Genomic DNA, 19,052 nt, shown 5'->3' with positions numbered 1-19,052 from the left:
AGTTACCTGCTTCCGCACGATGCCGACTTCCCCCCGCTCTCCTGCCGGCCGCAGGGTGCACGGAAGAAGTATTTTCGAGAACACCGGTGTCTGGGTCACGAACACTGTTACAGTATGAACAGCATTTCCAATAAAACATGAAAAGATTTATATTGTATCTACAAAATTTAAGTTTCTGCTACAATAAATGCTCTATTTTGTTAAGCTAGGAAGGTAAGGAATGTCACGATCAATGTATACATTCTCTTTGCAGCATTAGTCTGGGAGACTGGTGTTCACACTGGGCAATCATAGATGTGAATTTCCTGGTCGTCGCCGACAGACACAATTTTTGAGCCATTTCCATTGTATTTTACTCCCCAGACCTGTAAATCCAATAAAAAGAAAAAACAAAGTTGTCATGTCTTTATTCTTTATGAACAAACATCCTCCTCTATTCTCCTTGTACCAAATCTGGAAAAACACCAAAAGGACGGTGTTCCGTGTTTTCTGAACCAGCAAGAACGGGGCCTTTTCTTTAACGGGATTATCTGGCATTGCTCCTGTCTTCATTCCCTCACCTCCCATACTCCGTCAGATCTCATTTCTAAACACGAATCTGTGTACCTGCAAACCTTTCAAGATTCAGAACCCGAGGAAGGACCTACTGCCGTGAAGATGGAACCCACAGGGGACGGGCGTGGGGTTGCGTTTGAAACAAAAAGGCCCCAGGACCATCCCCAGGGCGTGACCTCAGGGGCACCTCACCTAACGCTGTGCCCCCGCCCCCCAGCCAACGACTCTCCCCTGTGACTAGAGGCCTCAAGCTGGATAACTAGACGTCATGGGGCACTGACTTTAGTTGCTGCGTGTTCAAGTGCACAGTCACACCGCCTTCCTGACAAAACACGCGGCCGGAGTTCCCTCAGGTCAGCCTGTCCCTCTGACCCCAAGTGGGGCGGGGGGGGGGGGGGGTCCAGCCGCGATCTCAGCGTTGCCACCGGGTGGGCTGATGGCCTCACTGCCACCCAAACACCACCTCCCAGACCACCACACTCAGCCTCTCACACGGGGAAATGCGGCCAGCCAGGGGGATTTACTCCCACGGCAGGATGTTTAAATCCAGAAGTGAAGTATCAAGACTAAATTCCCTCAACTCTGTTAGCACTGATTTAAGATCAAACGGAAAAAAGCATGAACAATTATGTTAACTTTAAGCTGCATTCCAAAGGGGACACGGAGCGCCCGGGTGGCTCAGCTGGTGGAGCCTGTAACTCTTGATCTTGGGGTTGTGAGTTCAAGCCTCAATGTTGGGCCTATATACAGATTATTTAAACAAATATAAAATTTAAAAAAAGAAAGCATCATCATGAAAATAACTATGTATTAAAAGTCAACTTTTTTACTGCCTTGGGCATTTTATTTTTTACGCTAACCAGTTTCCCAAGGACCGGCAGCACTGGCCTCATGGGGAGCCGGGTAGAATGCAGAGCCCCAGGCCCCACGCCAGACCTACTGAGTGGGCCTCTGCCTTCCACTGGAGCCTCCACTCACCTCCACACTGGCAGAGACAACAAGGCCCCCAGGAAAACCGAGCCCCCTTTTCCTCATTTAAACACTGATGCAAGAGTTATATCGATAAAGCCAAACAACCCATAAGAAATCGTGGCTTCGAGTATGTTTAAAAAAAAAAAAAAAAAAAGGAAAGAACAAGAAAAGAAAAGATCACATCACTTCTGTGGGCAGCTCCAAAAACGCCAAGTGCCGACCTGCGGGGAAGGCCCTTCCCGAGCTGCACGGCTCCCGGCGGGCCCCCGAACGGCCGTGTGGCCACTGCCACGTTGTCACGCCTCTCGGCTCGCTAGGCTGCCAGCACATCCGCAGCACCCGCAGCCCAGACAGGACACAGGGTGCCGGCTGGCTGGACACTGAGCAGGGAGCCCCAAGGCCCCGGCAGCGGGTCGGGGAAGGGGGAGGGCGGGTGCGGTGCTCAGACAACGCCAGCGGACACGAAGGAACCGGGCCATACCTGATCCTGGTGATCAAAGAAGGTGTGAACGCAAGTCCTCGTTCCAACATCCCAAACTTTCACACTTTTGTCAGATGAACTGTTTTAAAAAAGGGAACATTAGTATCAGAACAGTTTTCATCCCGGTTTTAAAGTCGGAAGGAATGTGACCGGAAATCCCACCCTCCTGTCACCTACACTCTGCCTACGTATACTCAGTGGCCAGCCTGGGCCCCGGCGGGGGGGGGGGGGGGGGGGGGGGTCCCGGTGCCGGCATCTCTGTGGCTTCCCCCACACACGGAGCAGCCATTTATTTCCCTGAAGTTCTCGTCTGCCCCGCCCTCGTGCAAGTGCCCTCAGCAGGAGTCTCGGACACCTGTGCCTGTTTCCGGATTGAGGGGGCCTGTCACAGCCTCCAAATGGAGGCTCGCTCCTGCAGGAAGAGGCTTCTGTAGCCTCTGAGCACTGTTATTAAACTGTCTCAAATCTTTCACCTGTCCTGGCCGTCCCGGGCTGGAATAACACTGGGCTCTCAAAGCACAACATTCTGCACACAGACCTACGTATTTTAAGTTACTATCGGAATACAGGCATCCACTCCTAAAGTAACTACGTGCGGAAGCCTAGACTGAAAACAGCCCACCTTCGATCCCGCCAAGGACGACTGCCTTCACAGCTTCAAACAAAACCCAAAACCAGTGAGGAAACCCGTCTACAAAAAAGGGTCAGACCATCTTCAAATTTTAAGGTGATTCCTAAAAGACCATCTACATCTTCCCAGCATTTAAGGAAGTGCCAAGAATCGAAAGTACCTGGAAACAAAGTGAGTGTCGTCAGGACAAAAGGCGACATTCAGCACCCACGACGCGTGGCCACTCAGTGTTCCAGCCAAGTTGGCGTGTTGTCTGAAATGGGGAAGTTTCAATCAAAATGGAGAGGGAACAAGTCTGTATGGCGGCATTAGCACAAAATGTGTGAATTTCCCCCAACAGCAAAGAGTACTATTTAAGCTGAGAGCTTAAAAGCTCAAAATAAAGGAACCACATTCTAGCAGCTCAGCAAGATGACTCCGGAGACAGGACCTGAGGGCCGGCAGGGGCAGGCAGGCCACCTCGGACAGCAGCAGGCTCTGACCCCGACCGCACCGTTTCCACCAGATCCAAGGGAGGTGTCCACATCCACTCCACAACAGACGTGGCCTGCATACACCATTCTCTTGTAAAGTTTATTTTTGACAGAAAAGCCCATGGGCAAGCAGAGGAGGAGGAGCAGAGAGAAAGAGAGAGAGAGAGAGAGAGAGAGAGAGAGAGAATCCCAAGCAGACGCCACACTGAAAGCGCCAGCCCCGAGTCCTAACAAGCCAGCACACTGGATAGAGGCGCCCCCTGAATCTAACAAGCCAGCATACTGGATAGAGGTGCCCCCCGAGTCTAACAAGCCAGCACACTGGACAGAGGCACGCCCCGCGTCCTAACACCCCCAGTCAGCTCGTCAGAAGCCACAGCCCCAAGATCAGCCTTGCTGACAATTTTTTGTCTTCCAAAAGCTGCGAGAAGTACTCCTACTGCCCAGCAGCTCCCGAAAAACCCTCACAGGCCCAGGTGTGGGCTCGCACACAGACGGTCAGGATTGTGGAACAGACAGATGGCAGCAATCTTAGCACCCATTCATCGCTGGGGCACGGAGAACTGTGACGTGTGCCCCCAGGGGATCAGGACACCACATTCGGAAGCCGTGAACCAGAGGCACACAGGTCTCAGTACTGAGTCAAAGTGTCAAGCACACAAACACCTCTCAGGGGAGACTTGTGGGGGGAACGGGACGGGGAAAAGCCCAGGAGAAAGGGGCCTTGCACAAGCCGACGGTGACAGACGGCCACGACCTGAAGAGAGCGACCACTCTCTCTTATGCCTCCTCACCCGCACATTACTCCCCTGCCAGAAGAAATTTAAAGTCAGAGAGCCCCACAAGAGGCAGGACAGCTGAGAAAAGGCAAGAAAGACCCCACCCTGGCAGGCAGATGGTGCTCACCTCCCTCCCGGACATTCCCAGTTCGAGGACGGGGGTGTGACGGGGGAGGAAGGCCTGAGGCTCTGCACACAAGCCCCCGAGGGACCCGGGAGAAGGGCTGCATACTCGACAGGACTCCTCCAAGCAGTGGGAGACAAGACGGACACTGGTACTGGGCGAGAAGCCCGAGTCTCCGTGGCAACTTACACATCATAGATCTTGATGTAGCCGTCATCTGAGGCAGTGACGAGCAGCTGAGAATCCGGGGAGAAGGTCAAGGAGCGGATGGGCATAGCATGGCCTGAAATTCACAAAGGCCCCGTTAGTCTCCCCCCACGGGCTCCCCACTGACAGCGTCCCTTTTAACGACCACAAGCATCTGAGCCGCACTGCCCAGGAGCTTTTCGTCAGAGAGGGAGGGGAAGGACTGGATGCACCCCTCCTCCTAATGTTCTGGAAACATCCATGCAATCCAGGCCCCATCCTCCTGGAGCCACGTCTCCTCAGTTCCCTTCCTCACCAGCTGGACCTCAGCACACATGGCTTGGGAAAAACTCCTCTACTACAAATATGGACAAATAAGGAAACACACATTGCTTCTGACCCGTATGAACAAACAGGACGCGGTTTCCCTACCAAACCCTGTGCTGTAAACAATAAACTGAGGAGGTAACGTATGCATGTGCCTGCCAGGATGGGGTCCTTCTTGCCTTTTCTCAGCCATCCTGCCTCCTTTGGGGCTCTCTGACTTTAAGTTTCTTCTGGCAGGTAAGTGGTGTGCGGGTGAGGAGGCACAGGAGAGAATTCTGAATTCAAACTAGTACAAAAGCGCACAGGGCAGAGGCGCGTTCAGCGTCCAACTCCTGGTTTCAGCTCAGGTCACCATTTCACAGTTGGTGGGTTTGAGCCCCGTGTCGGGCTCCGTGCCCACAGCATGGAACCTGTTTTGGATTCTCTCTCTCTCTCAAAATAAATAAACATGTAAAACAGCACAGGCTAGAAGCCTCTGTCCCATCCACCATGCTTGACAGGGCTCGCACCCACACCCTGAGGCCAGCAGAGCGGAGGGCAGGCAGGGCGCGTTCATCCACCGTCAGATTCTTGACAAAACTGGTTTTTAATCACGACTTTCTGTAGAACCAAACAAGACAGAAACGAAATTCTCATACAGCTGAGATAGACTAACACAAAAACGGAGTAAGCCTGTTCACCAAAACAAGCACTCAACAGGGGCACAACTCCGACCACACACTAAGACTCGGAGGCGTCTCAGACTTCCAACTGAGATAGTATAAAGCTCGTTTGTCATTTAGGAGCATTTTAATAAAAGAACAATTCTCCCTCTGCGGTCGGATAACCCAGTTGCACAAAAGAAAATGAGCCATACCTTCCAGCGTGTGCAGGAGTTTTCCAGTCGCAATATCAAAAATATTGATGATTCCGTCTATGGCTCCACTGGCCAGGTACTTCCCATCAGGACTCTGTGGAGAACACGCAGAGAGCACCTGAGACTCCGTGTTGTTAGGCCACGCCCAGAGAACGTCAGCAAATCCCCTGCTCGCGACACCCGCGCCCGCCAGACAGCTGCCTGCCCCCAGCACGGCCACAGGCCGGAGGCACAGACTGCAAACAGTGGGAGACAGAGGAGAGAGCAAGGTTTCCTTACATATGCAATACTGAGAATGAATTTTCCTCTGGTGTCCAAAGAATATTCCTTTTTCCCACTTTCCACACCAAAAATGTTCACTTTTCCCACATGAGTTCCTGTGGCCAGATACTGGGAATCAGGGGAAAAGGCCAAAGTCCAGGCATCCACTGAACAGAAAGAAAGAAAAAAAAAACACACACACAATGAGAAAAGATGTGACCTTAATTTTAAAAACTTTTTTTTTTTAATGTTTTTATTTTTGAGACAGACAGAGCATGAGCAGGGGAGGGGCAGAGAGAGGGGGACACACAGAATCTGAAACGGGCTCCAGGCTCCGAGCTGTCAGCACAGAGCCCGACGTGGGGCTCGAACTCACGGACCGTGAGATCATGACCTGAGCTGAAGTCGGACGCTCAAGCGACTGAGCCACCCAGGCGCCCCAATTTTAAAAACTTTTAAAGTTTTACCAAAAGATACATTTTTAAAAGATTAGAAATCACGTCCTGATTCAAAAACCTATGTGTAAAGGTGTTAATTCTTTACCAACTTAGTACAAATCTACTTAAATTTTAATAAAAACAGGACGGACGAGTGTTAAGGATATCGAGAAACCCAAATCCTCATACACTGGTGTGACCACTCTGAAAAACATTTCGAGTTTTTGTTTTTAATTTGAATCACTGGGGGCTCATCATAAGTGCACCCCTTCATCCCATCACCTATTTAACCCACCCTCCACCTCCCTCCCCTCTGGTGACCAGCAGTGTGTTCTCTATAGTTAAGAGTCTGTTTCTTGGCTTGTCTGTTCCCCCCCCCCACCATCTGCTCATTTGTTTCTTAAATTCCACATACAAGTGAGATCACATGGTATTTATCCTCCTCTGACTCATCTCACTGAACATAATACTCCCCCTAGATCCATCCATGTCATTGCAAATGGCAAGATCTCATTCTTACGACTAACATTCCACTGTATATGTATCACATCATCTGTATCTATTCATCAGTCAGTGGACACTGGGGCTGCTTCCAGATCTTGGCTATTGTACATAATGCTGCTGTAAACATACGGGTCCATCTGTGCCTTTGAATCAGTGCTTTGTATCCTTCAGGTAAACACTTAGTAGTGCAATTGCTGGACCACAGGATAGTTCTATTTTTAACTTTCTGAGGAACCGCCACACTCTTCTCCACAGTGGCTGCACCAGCAGCCCCACCAACAATGCAAGAGGTTCCCCTTTCTCCGTATCCTTGCCAACACTTGTTACTTCTTGTGTTGTTGATTTTAGCCGTTTTGACAGGTGTGCGGTAGTATCTATTGTGGTTCTGATTTGCGTTTGCCTGATGACGAGTGACACTGAGGACCTTTCATGTGTCTGTTGGCATCCAGATGTCTTCTTTGGAAAAGTGTCTGTTCATGTCTTCTGCTCATTTTTGTTTAAAAATTTTTTTTTAATCTTTATTTCTTTTTTTTTTTTTTTTTAATTTTTTTTTTCAACATTTATTTATTTTTGGGACAGAGAGAGACAGAGCATGAACGGGGGAGGGGCAGAGAGAGAGGGAGACACAGAATCGGAAACAGGCTCCAGGCTCTGAGCCATCAGCCCAGAGCCCGATGCGGGGCTCGAACTCACGGACCGCGAGATCGTGACCTGGCTGAAGTCGGACGCTTAACCGACTGCGCCACCCAGGCGCCCCTAATCTTTATTTCTGAGAGACAGAGAGAGACACAGTGTGAGCGAGGGAGGGGCAGAGACAGAGAGAAAGACACAGAATCTGAAGACAGGCTCCAGGCTCTGAGCTGTCAGTACAGAGCCCGACACGGGGCTTGAACTCACAAGCCGTGAGATCGTGACCTGAGCTGAAGTCGGATGCTCAACCGACTGAGCCACCCAGGCACCCCCGTGTCTTCTGCTCATTTTTAAACTGGATTATTTTTGGGGAGTGTTGGGTTGTATAAGTTCTTTATATATTTTGGATACTAACCCTTTATCTGATATGTCATTTGCAAATTTGTTCTCCCATTCCGGTGGCTGCCTTTTAGTTTTGTTGTTTCCTTCACTGTGCAGAAGCTTTATCTTGAGAAAGTCCCAGTAGTCTATTTTTGCTTTTGTTCCCCTTGCCTCAGGAGACGTATGTAGAAGGAAGCTGCTGCAGCCAAGGGCAAAGGGGTTACTGCCTGTATTCTCCTCTAGGATTACTATGGTTTCAGGCCTCACATTTAGGTCTTTAATCCATTTTCAATTTATTCTTGTGTATGGCGTAAGAGAGTGGCCCAATTTTCCCAACACCATTTGTGGAAGAGATTGTTTTCCATCGGACATTCTCTCCTGCTTTGTTGAAGATTAGTTGACCCTATAGTTGTGTCCATTTCTGGGTTTTCTATTGTGTTCTACTGATCTATGTGCCTATTTTTGTGCCAGAATCATACTGTCTTGGTGATTACAGCTTTGTAGTATAGCTTGAACTCTGGAATCGTGATGCCTCCAGCTTTGCTTTGCTTTTTCAAGACTACTTTGGCTATTTGGGGTCTTTGGTGGTACCACACACATTTTAGGATTGTTTGTTCTAGCTCTGTGAAGAATGCTGGTGGTATTTTCATAGAGAGTGCATTAAATGTGTAGACTGCTTTGGGTAGCATAGACATCTTAACAATGTTTGTTCTCTCAGTCAATGAGCATGGAATGTTTCTCCATTTCTTTGCTTCCTCTTCAATTTCTTTCATCAGTGTTTTATAGTTTTCAAAGTACAGGCCTTTCAGCTTTTTGGGTGGGTTTACTCACAGGTATCTTATTGTTTTTAGTGCAGTTGTAAATGGGATTGTTCTCTTAACAGTCTGACAATTATTTTTATTTTTTTTCAATGTTTATTTATTTTTGAGAGCGAGAGAGCACAAGCAGGGAAGGGGCAGAGAGAGACGGAGACACAGAATCTGAAGCAGGCTCCAGGCTCTGAGCTGTCAGCACAGAGCCCGACCCGGGGCTCGAACTCATGAGCCGTGAGATTACCATCTGAGCTGAAGTTGGCCGCTTCACCTACTGAGCCACTAAGGTGCCCCCAGTTTGACAATTTCTTAAATGCAAACAAGTACCACAACATCTGGCAGTTCCACTCCTGGATATCCACCCGAGAGAAATGAAAACACGTGTCCACACAGACTTGGGCAGTGGTGTTCACAGCACCACCCCTAACGGTAAAAACCTGGAAAGAATCCAAATGTCCATCAAGTGCTGGGTGGGAGAACGAAATATTCTGCAACGTGGTAAGGGAACACTGTCCAGAAACAAAAAGGAGCTGCCGGCACACCCTACAACACGAGTGAGCCCTGAAAACCTTAGGCCGCAGAAAGACGGTGTAGGAGACAACACCCCCCCCCCCCCACCTACATGGAAATTCTCCAAAGGCAAAACTGCAGACACAGCGGGTCTGAGGCTGCGGCGCACACGCACTGCACGTGGACCTGAGGGGACGTTCTGAGGCGCGCGAGTGTTTTAAAACTGAACTGCAGAGCTGGCTGCACGGCCCCAGAGATTTACAAAAACTCGGTGAACCGCACGCTCACCGCGGGTTAACTGATGCTGCAATCACGGCAGTGAAAGCTTGCCTCAAGAAAGCTGTGAATAAAGGAACACGTACTGCCATAAACACTCTTCTGTTGTGCCACGACAGGACAAAGTGTTTGCCAAAATTAACAAGGAATAAGGACTGGAAAGATACACTGTGTTTTTTAAAGATCGCCTGTTTTTTCAGTCACACCAGACAACGGCGTGAATTTCAAGAGCTCCGTTCAAACGTGACGCGTCACGGTGCTCCTCCCGCCGGACACAAGGGTCTGCAGACTCACGCGCAGTTGGGGTGAACAACTTGCTTCACATCTCTCTCTGGGGGCACACCATTGGTGGCATTCCAGCATTTCCCTTCTGGGCTCTCTGGGAACCTCTTCCGAGGCAATCCCACAGAGCTCCAGGGGCCTCGGGGTCCGGGCCTGGAGGCCAGGGAGTCATCTAGTTGCCCGGCTCCTGTCTGTCCCCTGGCCCACGTGCACTCTTGTATAGGAACGTGCCCTAAGTCTGGCCACACTCCCCCGACAGGACACAGCTTGTTAAAAGCACAGACTCCCTCCCAAGTCGCTCTCCTCACGCCTGGGCTGGGCTCGAGAGGGCAGGCCCTTCCCAGCCCACGGGACGGAGGAGAGGCCGCTGAGCTGGACTCCTGGCAGACAGGGGTCCCAGCACAGATGGGTCAACAGTGTCTTCCAAGGGGTTTTAAAACAAAAATCCCTTGCAAATTTTAACATATTCAAAGGAGTGATCAATAATTTAGCTCTATCACTTTTCTTATGAAATGTTTTAAAAAGGAAATTAACTTCAGGGCACCTGGGTGGCTCAGTCAGTTAAGAGTCCGACTTCGGCTCATGGGGCGTCTGGGTGGCGCAGTCGGTTAAGCGTCCGACTTCAGCCAGGTCACGATCTCGCGGTTCGTGAGTTCGAGCCCCGCGTCGGGCTCTGGGCTGATGGCTCAGAGCCTGGAGCCTGTTTCCGATTCTGTGTCTCCCTCTCTCTCTGCCCCTCCCCCGTTCATGCTCTGTCTCTCTCTGTCCCAAAAATAAATAAACGTTGAAAAAAAAAAAATTAAAAAAAAAAAAAAAAAAAGAGTCCGACTTCGGCTCAGGTCATGGTCTCACGGTCTGTGGCTTCAGCCCCGTGTCAGGCTGTGTGCTGACAGCTCAGAGCCTGCAACCTGCTTCAGATTCTGTGTCTCCCTCTCTCTCTGCCCCTCCCACCCACTCACACTCTCTCTCTCACTCAAAAATAAACATTAAAAAAAATTTTTTTAAAAAAGAATGCTCAATCAAGATCTGAAAAAGCTTTTGTAATCAACAGCTACTTTTTCATCTGTAAATGACTAGCATTTACTCTATAATAAGATTATGCTTTCTTGTTCCTATTATAGTTAGCTGTTTACTGGAACAACAGTTTTTAGAGAATCTGATTTTTATTCCTTGCAGTTTAATAGAATAACATTTCTGAATTATTTTTACAATTCCCTATTAACTGGTTTACAATATGGAATTTTTAGTACGAAATATCCTTATGATCAGAACTGAAGGAATTCTTATTCCTTATTCCAGCACCCTAAGATTTATATCTGCATAACAGACATTTACTCTCGTAAGCCCCACCTCCCCAATGGGAGGGCAGCCCCCTGCCGTGGGGGGGTGGGGGGAGGGAGGTGAGGCCCTGGCTGCTCCCACTGGTCTTCCCAAGCGCCAGTGTGCTGGGGGCAGCGTCTGCGTCTTCAGCCTCACTTCCTTCCTCAGGATCAGTGATTTTCTTTCTTTCTTTTTCCGTGGTGGTCAGTCCACATCCCCCGGGCATATTTCCCAGACAGGTACAGCTTCGGGGCCCACGTCCCCGTATTCATTGTCCGGACGACTCAGCTGCTCCTCTGTCACCCGAGGAACTGCCATTTGGTGGCCGGGTCCGGTTCTGTGCAGATTCCCGAACCAAGAGAAATCCAGCCCCTTGACGAGTCTCTGCACCGTTTCTTTCCTAACGGTAACCTTCCAACGGGCACGTGCCTCACACACGGACGAGGCGCCCGGCTGTCGACGGCACTGCTGGTCAGGCAAGGCCGGCTGCGTGCAGACCCACCCTCTTCCCTGGAACCAATCCAGCACTCGTTTCTTCAACTGCAGCGTGCCCGTGACCATGACAGCCATGCGGTGACCTCAGCATCTTAGGTCTGGGGAAGGCCTGGGTGCCCAAGGTGAAAAGGCAGCAAGAGATCTGCCTCCTTCTCCTCTCCCTGGCTCTGTAACAGTCTTCGTAGATTTGGGGGCCGGTCTGGGACCCCAAGTCCTCCGTGAGTGACGTCGGCAGATAAGGACAGGGGCAAGACAACCACCTGGGGCGATCACGGTGTCCCCCATACGTAGCCTTTTCCAAATGCATATCCAGCCCACACACCCTGATAGCTGTGCTTCAGTGGAAACAAAATAGGGTCTGGGCACGCGTATCCTTTAAAAAGCTCCAGGGGTGAGCCTCACAGACCGGGGAGCCTTGCTTCTGAGGGAAAATACACGCAGTTTCCAGACAACCTAGCCTCCTTACAAACCCTGGGACTACTGTTCTTTCCAATATAAAGCCGGTCGTGGTTACTGAGCACAGCCAGTAGGGGGCAAACCTCCCCGGGGCTCCAACCAAGGGAGGTGTGCCAGGGAAACGGCTAAGCGGCTTCTCTGGGATCAAGGCAAGTGGCTCTCTGTGCTCTCTAGCGGCCATCAGCCATTCTGGCGAACAGCCCCTGGTCAGGAATGCCATGCAGACATTTATAAGTAAAGTTGAGGGGACAAGGGATCCTGAGATGTCGCGCTGCTTGTGCCACAGGACCTGGCCCACCGAAATCAGTAATCAAGGCTGATGGACAAGACTATGCTGTCCTACGATGCTTTAGATAAAATGAATGTTATTCCAGAAGTTTCCTGTCCCTCAAATACAGATCATAGGAGAGACTGCCATGATACAGACCTAAGAGGACACACTACTGTGCACAAGAGACTCCTATGAGGCAGGGCACATGTCAACTTAGAGCACGGCAAACAGAACCCCTGGACCATCCGGATACAGGTCCACACCCCCAGATCTAAAGCTTCTAGAAAACTGTTTTTGAAACAGGGTTAATACCAAAATTTATTTGGCAGTGAAATCTCACCTGCACAGACACACACACTCATGTTCGTTGCTAAAATATTAATGCTCCCTCCAACTCCACAAAAGGTATCACATAACCCACGGCCCACACACCCGCATTAGCCTCTCCAAGCCAAAAAATTCTGAACCTGGGTGGCTTAATTCTTGATTTCGGCTCAGGTCATGATCTCACGGTCTGTAAATGCAAGCCCTGCGTCAGGGTCTATGCTGACAGCTCAGACCCTGCTTCTGATCCCCTCTCTCTCTCTCTCTCTCTGCTCCTCCCACACCCCCTCTCTCAAAATAAATAAATAAACTTAAGGAAAAAAAGACAAATTAAAAAATCCTGAACTGTAAGACATACCTATCCCTAGAGGTTTCGAGAAGGAAGTGTGAATGTCTATGATCTTCCCTAAAAGCACAGCTCTTACCGGGTCCTGCATCTATGGACTTTATCTGTTTGCCGTTTTCCAAGTCCCAGAGACGAATGTGAGCATCAAGAGAACTGGATGCAGCAATGGGCAGCGTGTGGCTAATGTCCACGGACACCACACCCAGTTGATGGCCCTCCAGACTCCACTGTAGGTCCAGCCTCTCATCACACCTTCAGCGGGGGACAGAGAAATGGGTTTCTTCACACACAACGCGCTGTACCTGGCATCGGAAATTCTGGCCCCCGTGACTGTGCACTACCAGCGGTCTGTGAGATGCAGAATCAGAGGGGACCTGAAGAGCCACGGGACACCAAATGCGGCCAAGTTTTAACTGTGGCACTTTTTTTTTTTTTTTTTTTTTAAACTATAGGGCCTTAACGTTGAAGAAGAGGAAAAACAAGTGAGGAAAAAATCAGCTGCCTTTTTATACCACCAACTGCTACCACTTTATAGCTCAGAAAACAGTTAATACTTTCCTGGTTGCAACTTGGGGGAGTCCAGAAGCAAAACCCTAAACCTCACTTTCCAAGGCTGTCAGGGGAAAGAGCGCTCACCATTTCCAGACCTTCACCAGGTCATCCAGGGATCCCGTGACCACTGTCTCAGAGTTTTCTTTCTTGTTTGTCCCCCAGGCGACTGACCAAATGGCATCATCATGGGCTACAATGGAAAGCAGTTCGTTTCAAAGTCTTCATGCGACTTCTAAACTGTTCTGAACTGAAGCGGAAATACCGCTCCAACGATTCTGAGGTGCATCCACCTGCCCCTACAGGCAAAGTGCCCTCCCACCAGCTCCCATCAGAACCGCAAAGGCACACATGAGCAGCCGAGGTTCTGAAGAAGCCGCTTACCCCTGAATCACAGGTTCACCGGGCGGGAGGGAGCACCGGAATGATCCGGTGCGGCCCATGTGCATCAGCCCGGAGCGGCTATCACTTGGTTAAAACTAGCGAAACCGGTGGGCAACCTTCACCCCCAACCAAAGACCTACATTTGATTAAGCCTTATCTCTTAGAGATCTTTAGAAACCAGTAGGCAGTTCAACTGCAAACAGTTCAGGTCTGGAAATAAATACCTCCGTACTTGAGTTGCCTCTTGCCATCAAATGTCTGTTATGCTTAACGAGTCAGTTACCACATTAATCTTTTCATAAGTATTACCTCAATCACAACAGCCCTATCAAGTAGCTCCTCATTTTACAGACAAGGAGTCAGAGGCTGAGAGAAGCCAAGCAAGTCACCCAAAGTCAAAAGCCAAGGAGGAGTGAAACTGGAACTCCAACCCAATCTAGTAACTAACAACTTAAGTGCAGCTTGAATCTCAAGTCCGCCAGCTGCATATCCGGGGGGCCTGCCTGTCAAGTCTGCAGACCGAGCCTTTATTCGTCCCGGGAGCAGTGGTCAAGGAACACCTTCCCAAGACGTGAAGGTAGGGGCCCCGAACAGCTGTGACTCACGTACAGCCCCGTGGCTCCAACGACTTGCCCACCCGAAGCCAGCCTGCTGCCCGGACGGCAGGAGCTGCACACCAGGTAGCCGACTGGCATGCCTCATTAGCTGGTTATTCATCCGAGCTAACTTGGAAGGATGCTTTGGGCTTAAACTTCAGTCTCCCTAAACGTCCCTACGTAGAGCGGAAGAGCTTTTATTAGGCATTCCCACAAGCTCCTCCAGGCGCCACCTGACCCGTCCAGGTGTGCTTAACAGGTGCGCAAAGCCCAATATCCCTGGCAAGCTGCACTCCCGGACTGGACTCTGGCCTCCACCCCACCCCAGCACCCCCCCGGACTTTCATTAGGGTCAAAGCCTCTGCGCGAGTCCCCGCACTTGTCTGAAGTGGAAGAACCAGAGTAAAGACCCCCAAGGCAAGTTCTGAGGCTCAAATGTTTCCTCGTTCACCCTGGGAGCTGGGAAGCTCAGAGCTGCACCTTCCTCAGGTGGGAAAGTTTCCCTCAGTCTATCATGTGACCCCTGCTTTGTCTTTTCTTTTCAGTTAGTTGTCTGGGGGCTTTTGCTGCAGTTTGTTTTTAAGTGTATTTGTTTTCAGCTGCTTCTGCCAGTTCTTCTGCAGAGAGCACATCTGGGGGCTGCACGTCTGGTCAGCCCAGAGACTCGGGGACGGCCCAGTTCTCACAGGGGAGTGTGCCCGAACAGGCAGGCCCCTTACCTTGCTCCTGTTTGAAGAGAATACTGTACTGAAAAAGAACAGACACCACGTTAGACCAACGGTCCGACTTCAGATGTATCCCGTTCCCTCCCCTAAAACGCCCCGGCGCCCAAGTCACCAGCCATCCCCCCGGTAGATGTGGTTCCCCGTGTGAGCTACGTCCCCTGCCCCCACCCTGACCATCCTGCAGACTCCGTGATTCCTGCTCACGGAAGACTTGCACAGTCGACTACACCAGAAAAAACCAGCTCTTACAGAAGCTGGGGTCTCTCCTCCCCTCACCCCTAGGACACTGATAAATTCCGTGCATTCCCTGCTCTGGTCACCAGGAGGCTCTGGGTCCAGTTTCCAGCCTAACTTCTGCAGTTGTATAAAACCACACAGCCCGCTTAACCTGTCACTGCTGTCCCTTTCCAATACTTTTTTCTTTCTGGTTTTTAAGTACCAATTCTTTTCATTTTCATGTTTTTATTAAGCAAACTCTATGCCCAACGTGGAGCTTGAACTCACAACCGTGAGATCAAGAGTCACATGCTCTACGCACTGAGCCAGCCGGGCACCCGCTGAGTACAAACTCTTTCAACGTGTCCGTGAACTAAGGTACAGGCTTAGTGCATCTTGGGTCACGCACTTCAGGAGCAGAGCAGGAATCAGAGGCTAGTTTCCTGACCACACACCCAGACAACATTCTGGGCCCCAACCTGCCAGAGACCAGCTGATTCTACTCCCCACCATAGGCCTTACCTGGTTGGTCATCTCCTCGACCAAGGATGAAGGGCCAACGGCCAGACAGTTCTGTGGAAACATCAGGGCTTCAGTAAGGGGGTGTCATCAGGACAGAGGGGGATACACGAGGTTGCCCTTATCAAGAAAAAAAGGCAACCCTCTGCCACAGCGCTGCCCTGACCTTTTCTATGGATTGGCCCCAGGGGCCCCTTCACCAGCCCTGCCGGGTGGTGTGAGCTCCCCTGGAGCCCAGGGACCCCAGTAACACCCACCCCATGCCAGGTGTTCCTCTCCCCGAGTCTGACTATAGACAGGGACCAGCCTCCCTCCCTTGCTCTTCAGGGACACAAAACCACAGGCCCTTTCATGTTTAAATATTATTTATTCAAAACTCAACAAGCAAATATGTGGGAACAAAGCTGTTACAGCCTCTGAAGGGGTCACGAGCACATGAATGAGGTCAGCAGCTGCAGACACGCGTCTCCCAAAAGGCAGCAGAGTCTTCAAGGACTTGGCTCAGCTAACACAAACTTACTTTAAGAACAAATTGAATTTCTCAGGCTATAGTTGTCCTTGTTATTACGTGTGTGTGCCACAGACCCCTCCAGCAGCCCTGCAAAACCTATAAACCCCTCCTCAGGACTTTTTAAATACACGGGACTAGAAAGGAAGCCGAGCACTGTCAATTCTTGGTATTCAAGGCTGTCATGTTGTATGAAGTCACCAGGAACACCCAATTAGCGAAGACTGACCCCACTGCTCCCAGGAGAAATGGGCAAGGGCCCTGCAAGCCGCCTGTAACATTTCTGTCAACCGACCCACACATAACTCGTGCTATGTGTGATTCTGCTTAAAGGCCGCTTACGTGATACGTATTGCTAATTCCTTAGTTTTGAACTCACTGCCGACGGCAGCATCACTCAAGCCCAACTGAAACGTAGCCAACACACGCGTTTTCTCCGTAAGGCACCTTGCGGCCTTCTTGCGCTGAGAACACTAACATGCCATTTTAGCACAGTGCTCGGGGGCCATTTTAAACAGTGATGTCACCGGCAAAAAGCATAAAAATGCAAAAGCCGTGACACTAAACAGCCTGGAAACGAGAACCCTTGTTAACACAGGAGGGCTGAGACAAGAAGGCAGTGTCGCCTCAGTCAGCTGTAGCTGAGAATGTGTCAGGCGACCCAAACTTTTTGCCACCGTGCACTTGTCTGTGACAGACCACGAACGCGCAGGTACAGAATCTGGAATAACGAGCATGGATCAACCGAAATAAAGTGTTATCAAAATACAAATATTAAATTGTTGATAGCATACCATACGTGACTATTAACAACAGAGCACGACTTAGCATCAAGTCTAATAACTACTACAATTCTGAAGTTGTGACGAACTTACGTCCAGGGGATACGTGACGAACATATCGTGAGATATGGAAACATCTGTGATTTCTATTGGTGACAAAGTCACCCTGTTAATACTGTGGTTTGCTGCCTACATTCATAACTGGAGGAAAGGCTAAATTTCAGTTAGAGATTAGAGAACATAAAAATGTGGCTTTTCTTATCCACTTTCATGCCCCCCTCAATTCTACCCAGGGACAGCAGAAACCACACAACTAAGGCATTCAGGTCACTCGCTTTAAATGTGCAAATCCCAAAAGGCCACCGTGAAGGTTTTCCAAGGATAAGAGGAAAGACAAACAACTTCTAAATAACCCTGGTCTATGAAGATCTCAATCAGGTTGGTAGTGCTTCACTCATCTGTGGCCCAAGAACGGGGTCCTGCCCAGGGTAGGAATGACGGTACGGAGCTCAAGCCAGGGCTGCCGCCCCATGAAGCCCGGCCTGCCCTCCTCCCTTCCCACCCGGATCTCATGCTTGGCAACAGGGGAACAAGAAGGATTAGGAACACCTGCAGGCCGCCAACTTCCAAGGAGCCCCCCTCCTGCCCCAGGACAAAGGGGAGCTTCTGTGGAGGAGTGACATTTGAGGGCTGGCCATGAGTCAGGCCCTGCTTCAGGTTCCACCCGGGGACTGGCCCGCTGAACCCTCGCACCCCAGTGAGTAGGTATTCGTGGTCCCACCTGCGCCTTCCTGGTAACCTTGCAGAGCTTAAGGAAGCCTCGGAAGATTGTTCTGAGGGCAAACGGGGGACACAAGCTACATCACCTCCTCCTTCATGCTCTCCTAACAGGTCATTTGAGAGCGGAGAGGCCCCCAGAACCTCTTTTGCCACCTCCTCTGTTTAGGGAGCTCCCCCCCCCCTTTCCCAGGCGGAATACGTTGCTGTTTCCAAAGCACGCTGCACGTGCAGTTTGTACAGGCAGGTTCGTAACCCACGAAGCTAGGTGGCACGCGAAGGGACGAGAACCCAGGGACCCAGCCTGTGCTCGCACCTATCCGCTCCCCAAGAGGACAGCGTGGCCCAAGGCCCGGAAAACTTCCGTTTACGGTCACAGAGACGTCTCCCGAGAAACCAGCCCTAACCTCGAGGCTGCACAGAACAGTCCCAGGATGCAAGACGAGGCCACCTACGGCCCTCCTCTCGGGCCCCGCACGCCGAGAGGCAGCCAGGACGCAAACAGTCACGGAAGCCACCTTCGGGCCCCGCGGCCTGGAGTACCCCGGAGCAAACCAGATCGGAGGCTGCCTCCGGCCCCCCCTCGCTCCTCCGGCCCGCGGCCCCCGCCACTGCCATCCCCAACCGGCGAGCGCGTCAACTCACCGCCGCCCCACCGGCTGCGCTGCCCGCCGCACTTGTGACGCGAGCTCGGAGCGACGGCGTCGCCCACCGATGAGCCTAGGAGGGCGTGGCAGCATGTCGCCCCGCCCCCGCGCCAGGGCGCAGGCGCGCGACGCGGCACGGCCTACCGACGCGGCTTCACGCTCCCGGCCCCGCCCCTGAAGGTTTCTGCCACCTGCGGGTGGGGGCGGTGGGCTTCCGCTTCTCAGGGTTGGACTCCCGCGGGAGCCCCCCTACCCAGGTGGAGGCTGGAGTCCCTCCCCCCCATTCCGATGGAGAAGAGGCGGGGGTCGCCGGTGCCACAGGAGTGCCCCCTCCGGATGGAGGAAGGTGCGAAAGCAGTGTGTGTCCGGGGGCGGCCCCTGAAAGCCCAGCCCTGAGACAGATGCAGTCTCTCCTGATTAAAACTGGGGTTGTAGCCAAAAAAGATTATAGTAGGTGATGGTAGTGAAGTGCGGTCACAGTGAATGCATGCCTCTGAAGTCTCCCTGGAAGTTAGAGCTTCACAGGATCTAGTTTATCAGGACTGCAATTCTATGATTGATTTCAGAAAACTGTTCGACTGCACAATTGTTTATTCTTACAATGACATGAAGTTCATCTTTGGGGACTTTTGGAGGAGGCTGTGTTGCCCTGAAATTGCT

At 51.1% G+C, this 19,052-nt stretch overlaps 1 protein-coding gene across 4 annotated transcripts; it reads right to left on the bottom strand.

Annotated features, from left to right (window-relative positions):
- Window positions 1-124: 124 nt before the first annotated feature.
- On the bottom strand, window positions 125-18,499 carry WDR61 (WD repeat domain 61). Of its 4 annotated transcripts, none has more exons than XM_045448523.1 (11): window positions 18,391-18,499; window positions 15,682-15,732; window positions 14,938-14,965; window positions 13,326-13,431; window positions 12,769-12,941; window positions 5,664-5,812; window positions 5,385-5,478; window positions 4,205-4,298; window positions 2,800-2,892; window positions 2,009-2,087; window positions 125-365 (listed from the first exon to the last, which is right to left on the bottom strand). In XM_045448523.1, exons 2-11 carry the CDS (start codon window positions 15,691-15,693, stop codon window positions 276-278), a joined length of 918 nt encoding a protein of 305 aa, XP_045304479.1. In that variant the 5' UTR covers window positions 15,694-15,732; window positions 18,391-18,499; the 3' UTR covers window positions 125-275. The 4 variants fall into 4 exon arrangements, with proteins under 4 accessions (XP_045304479.1, XP_045304480.1, XP_045304481.1 ...); XM_045448524.1 differs by having other exon boundaries at window positions 18,153-18,399; XM_045448525.1 differs by lacking the exons at window positions 12,769-12,941; window positions 13,326-13,431 and having other exon boundaries at window positions 18,391-18,468.
- Window positions 18,500-19,052: the final 553 nt, after the last annotated feature.

This window comes from Leopardus geoffroyi, chromosome B3 (genome assembly GCF_018350155.1).
Source record: "Leopardus geoffroyi isolate Oge1 chromosome B3, O.geoffroyi_Oge1_pat1.0, whole genome shotgun sequence".
NCBI lineage: Eukaryota > Metazoa > Chordata > Mammalia > Carnivora > Felidae > Leopardus > Leopardus geoffroyi.
This window is presented reverse-complemented; position numbering and strand designations above follow the sequence as displayed.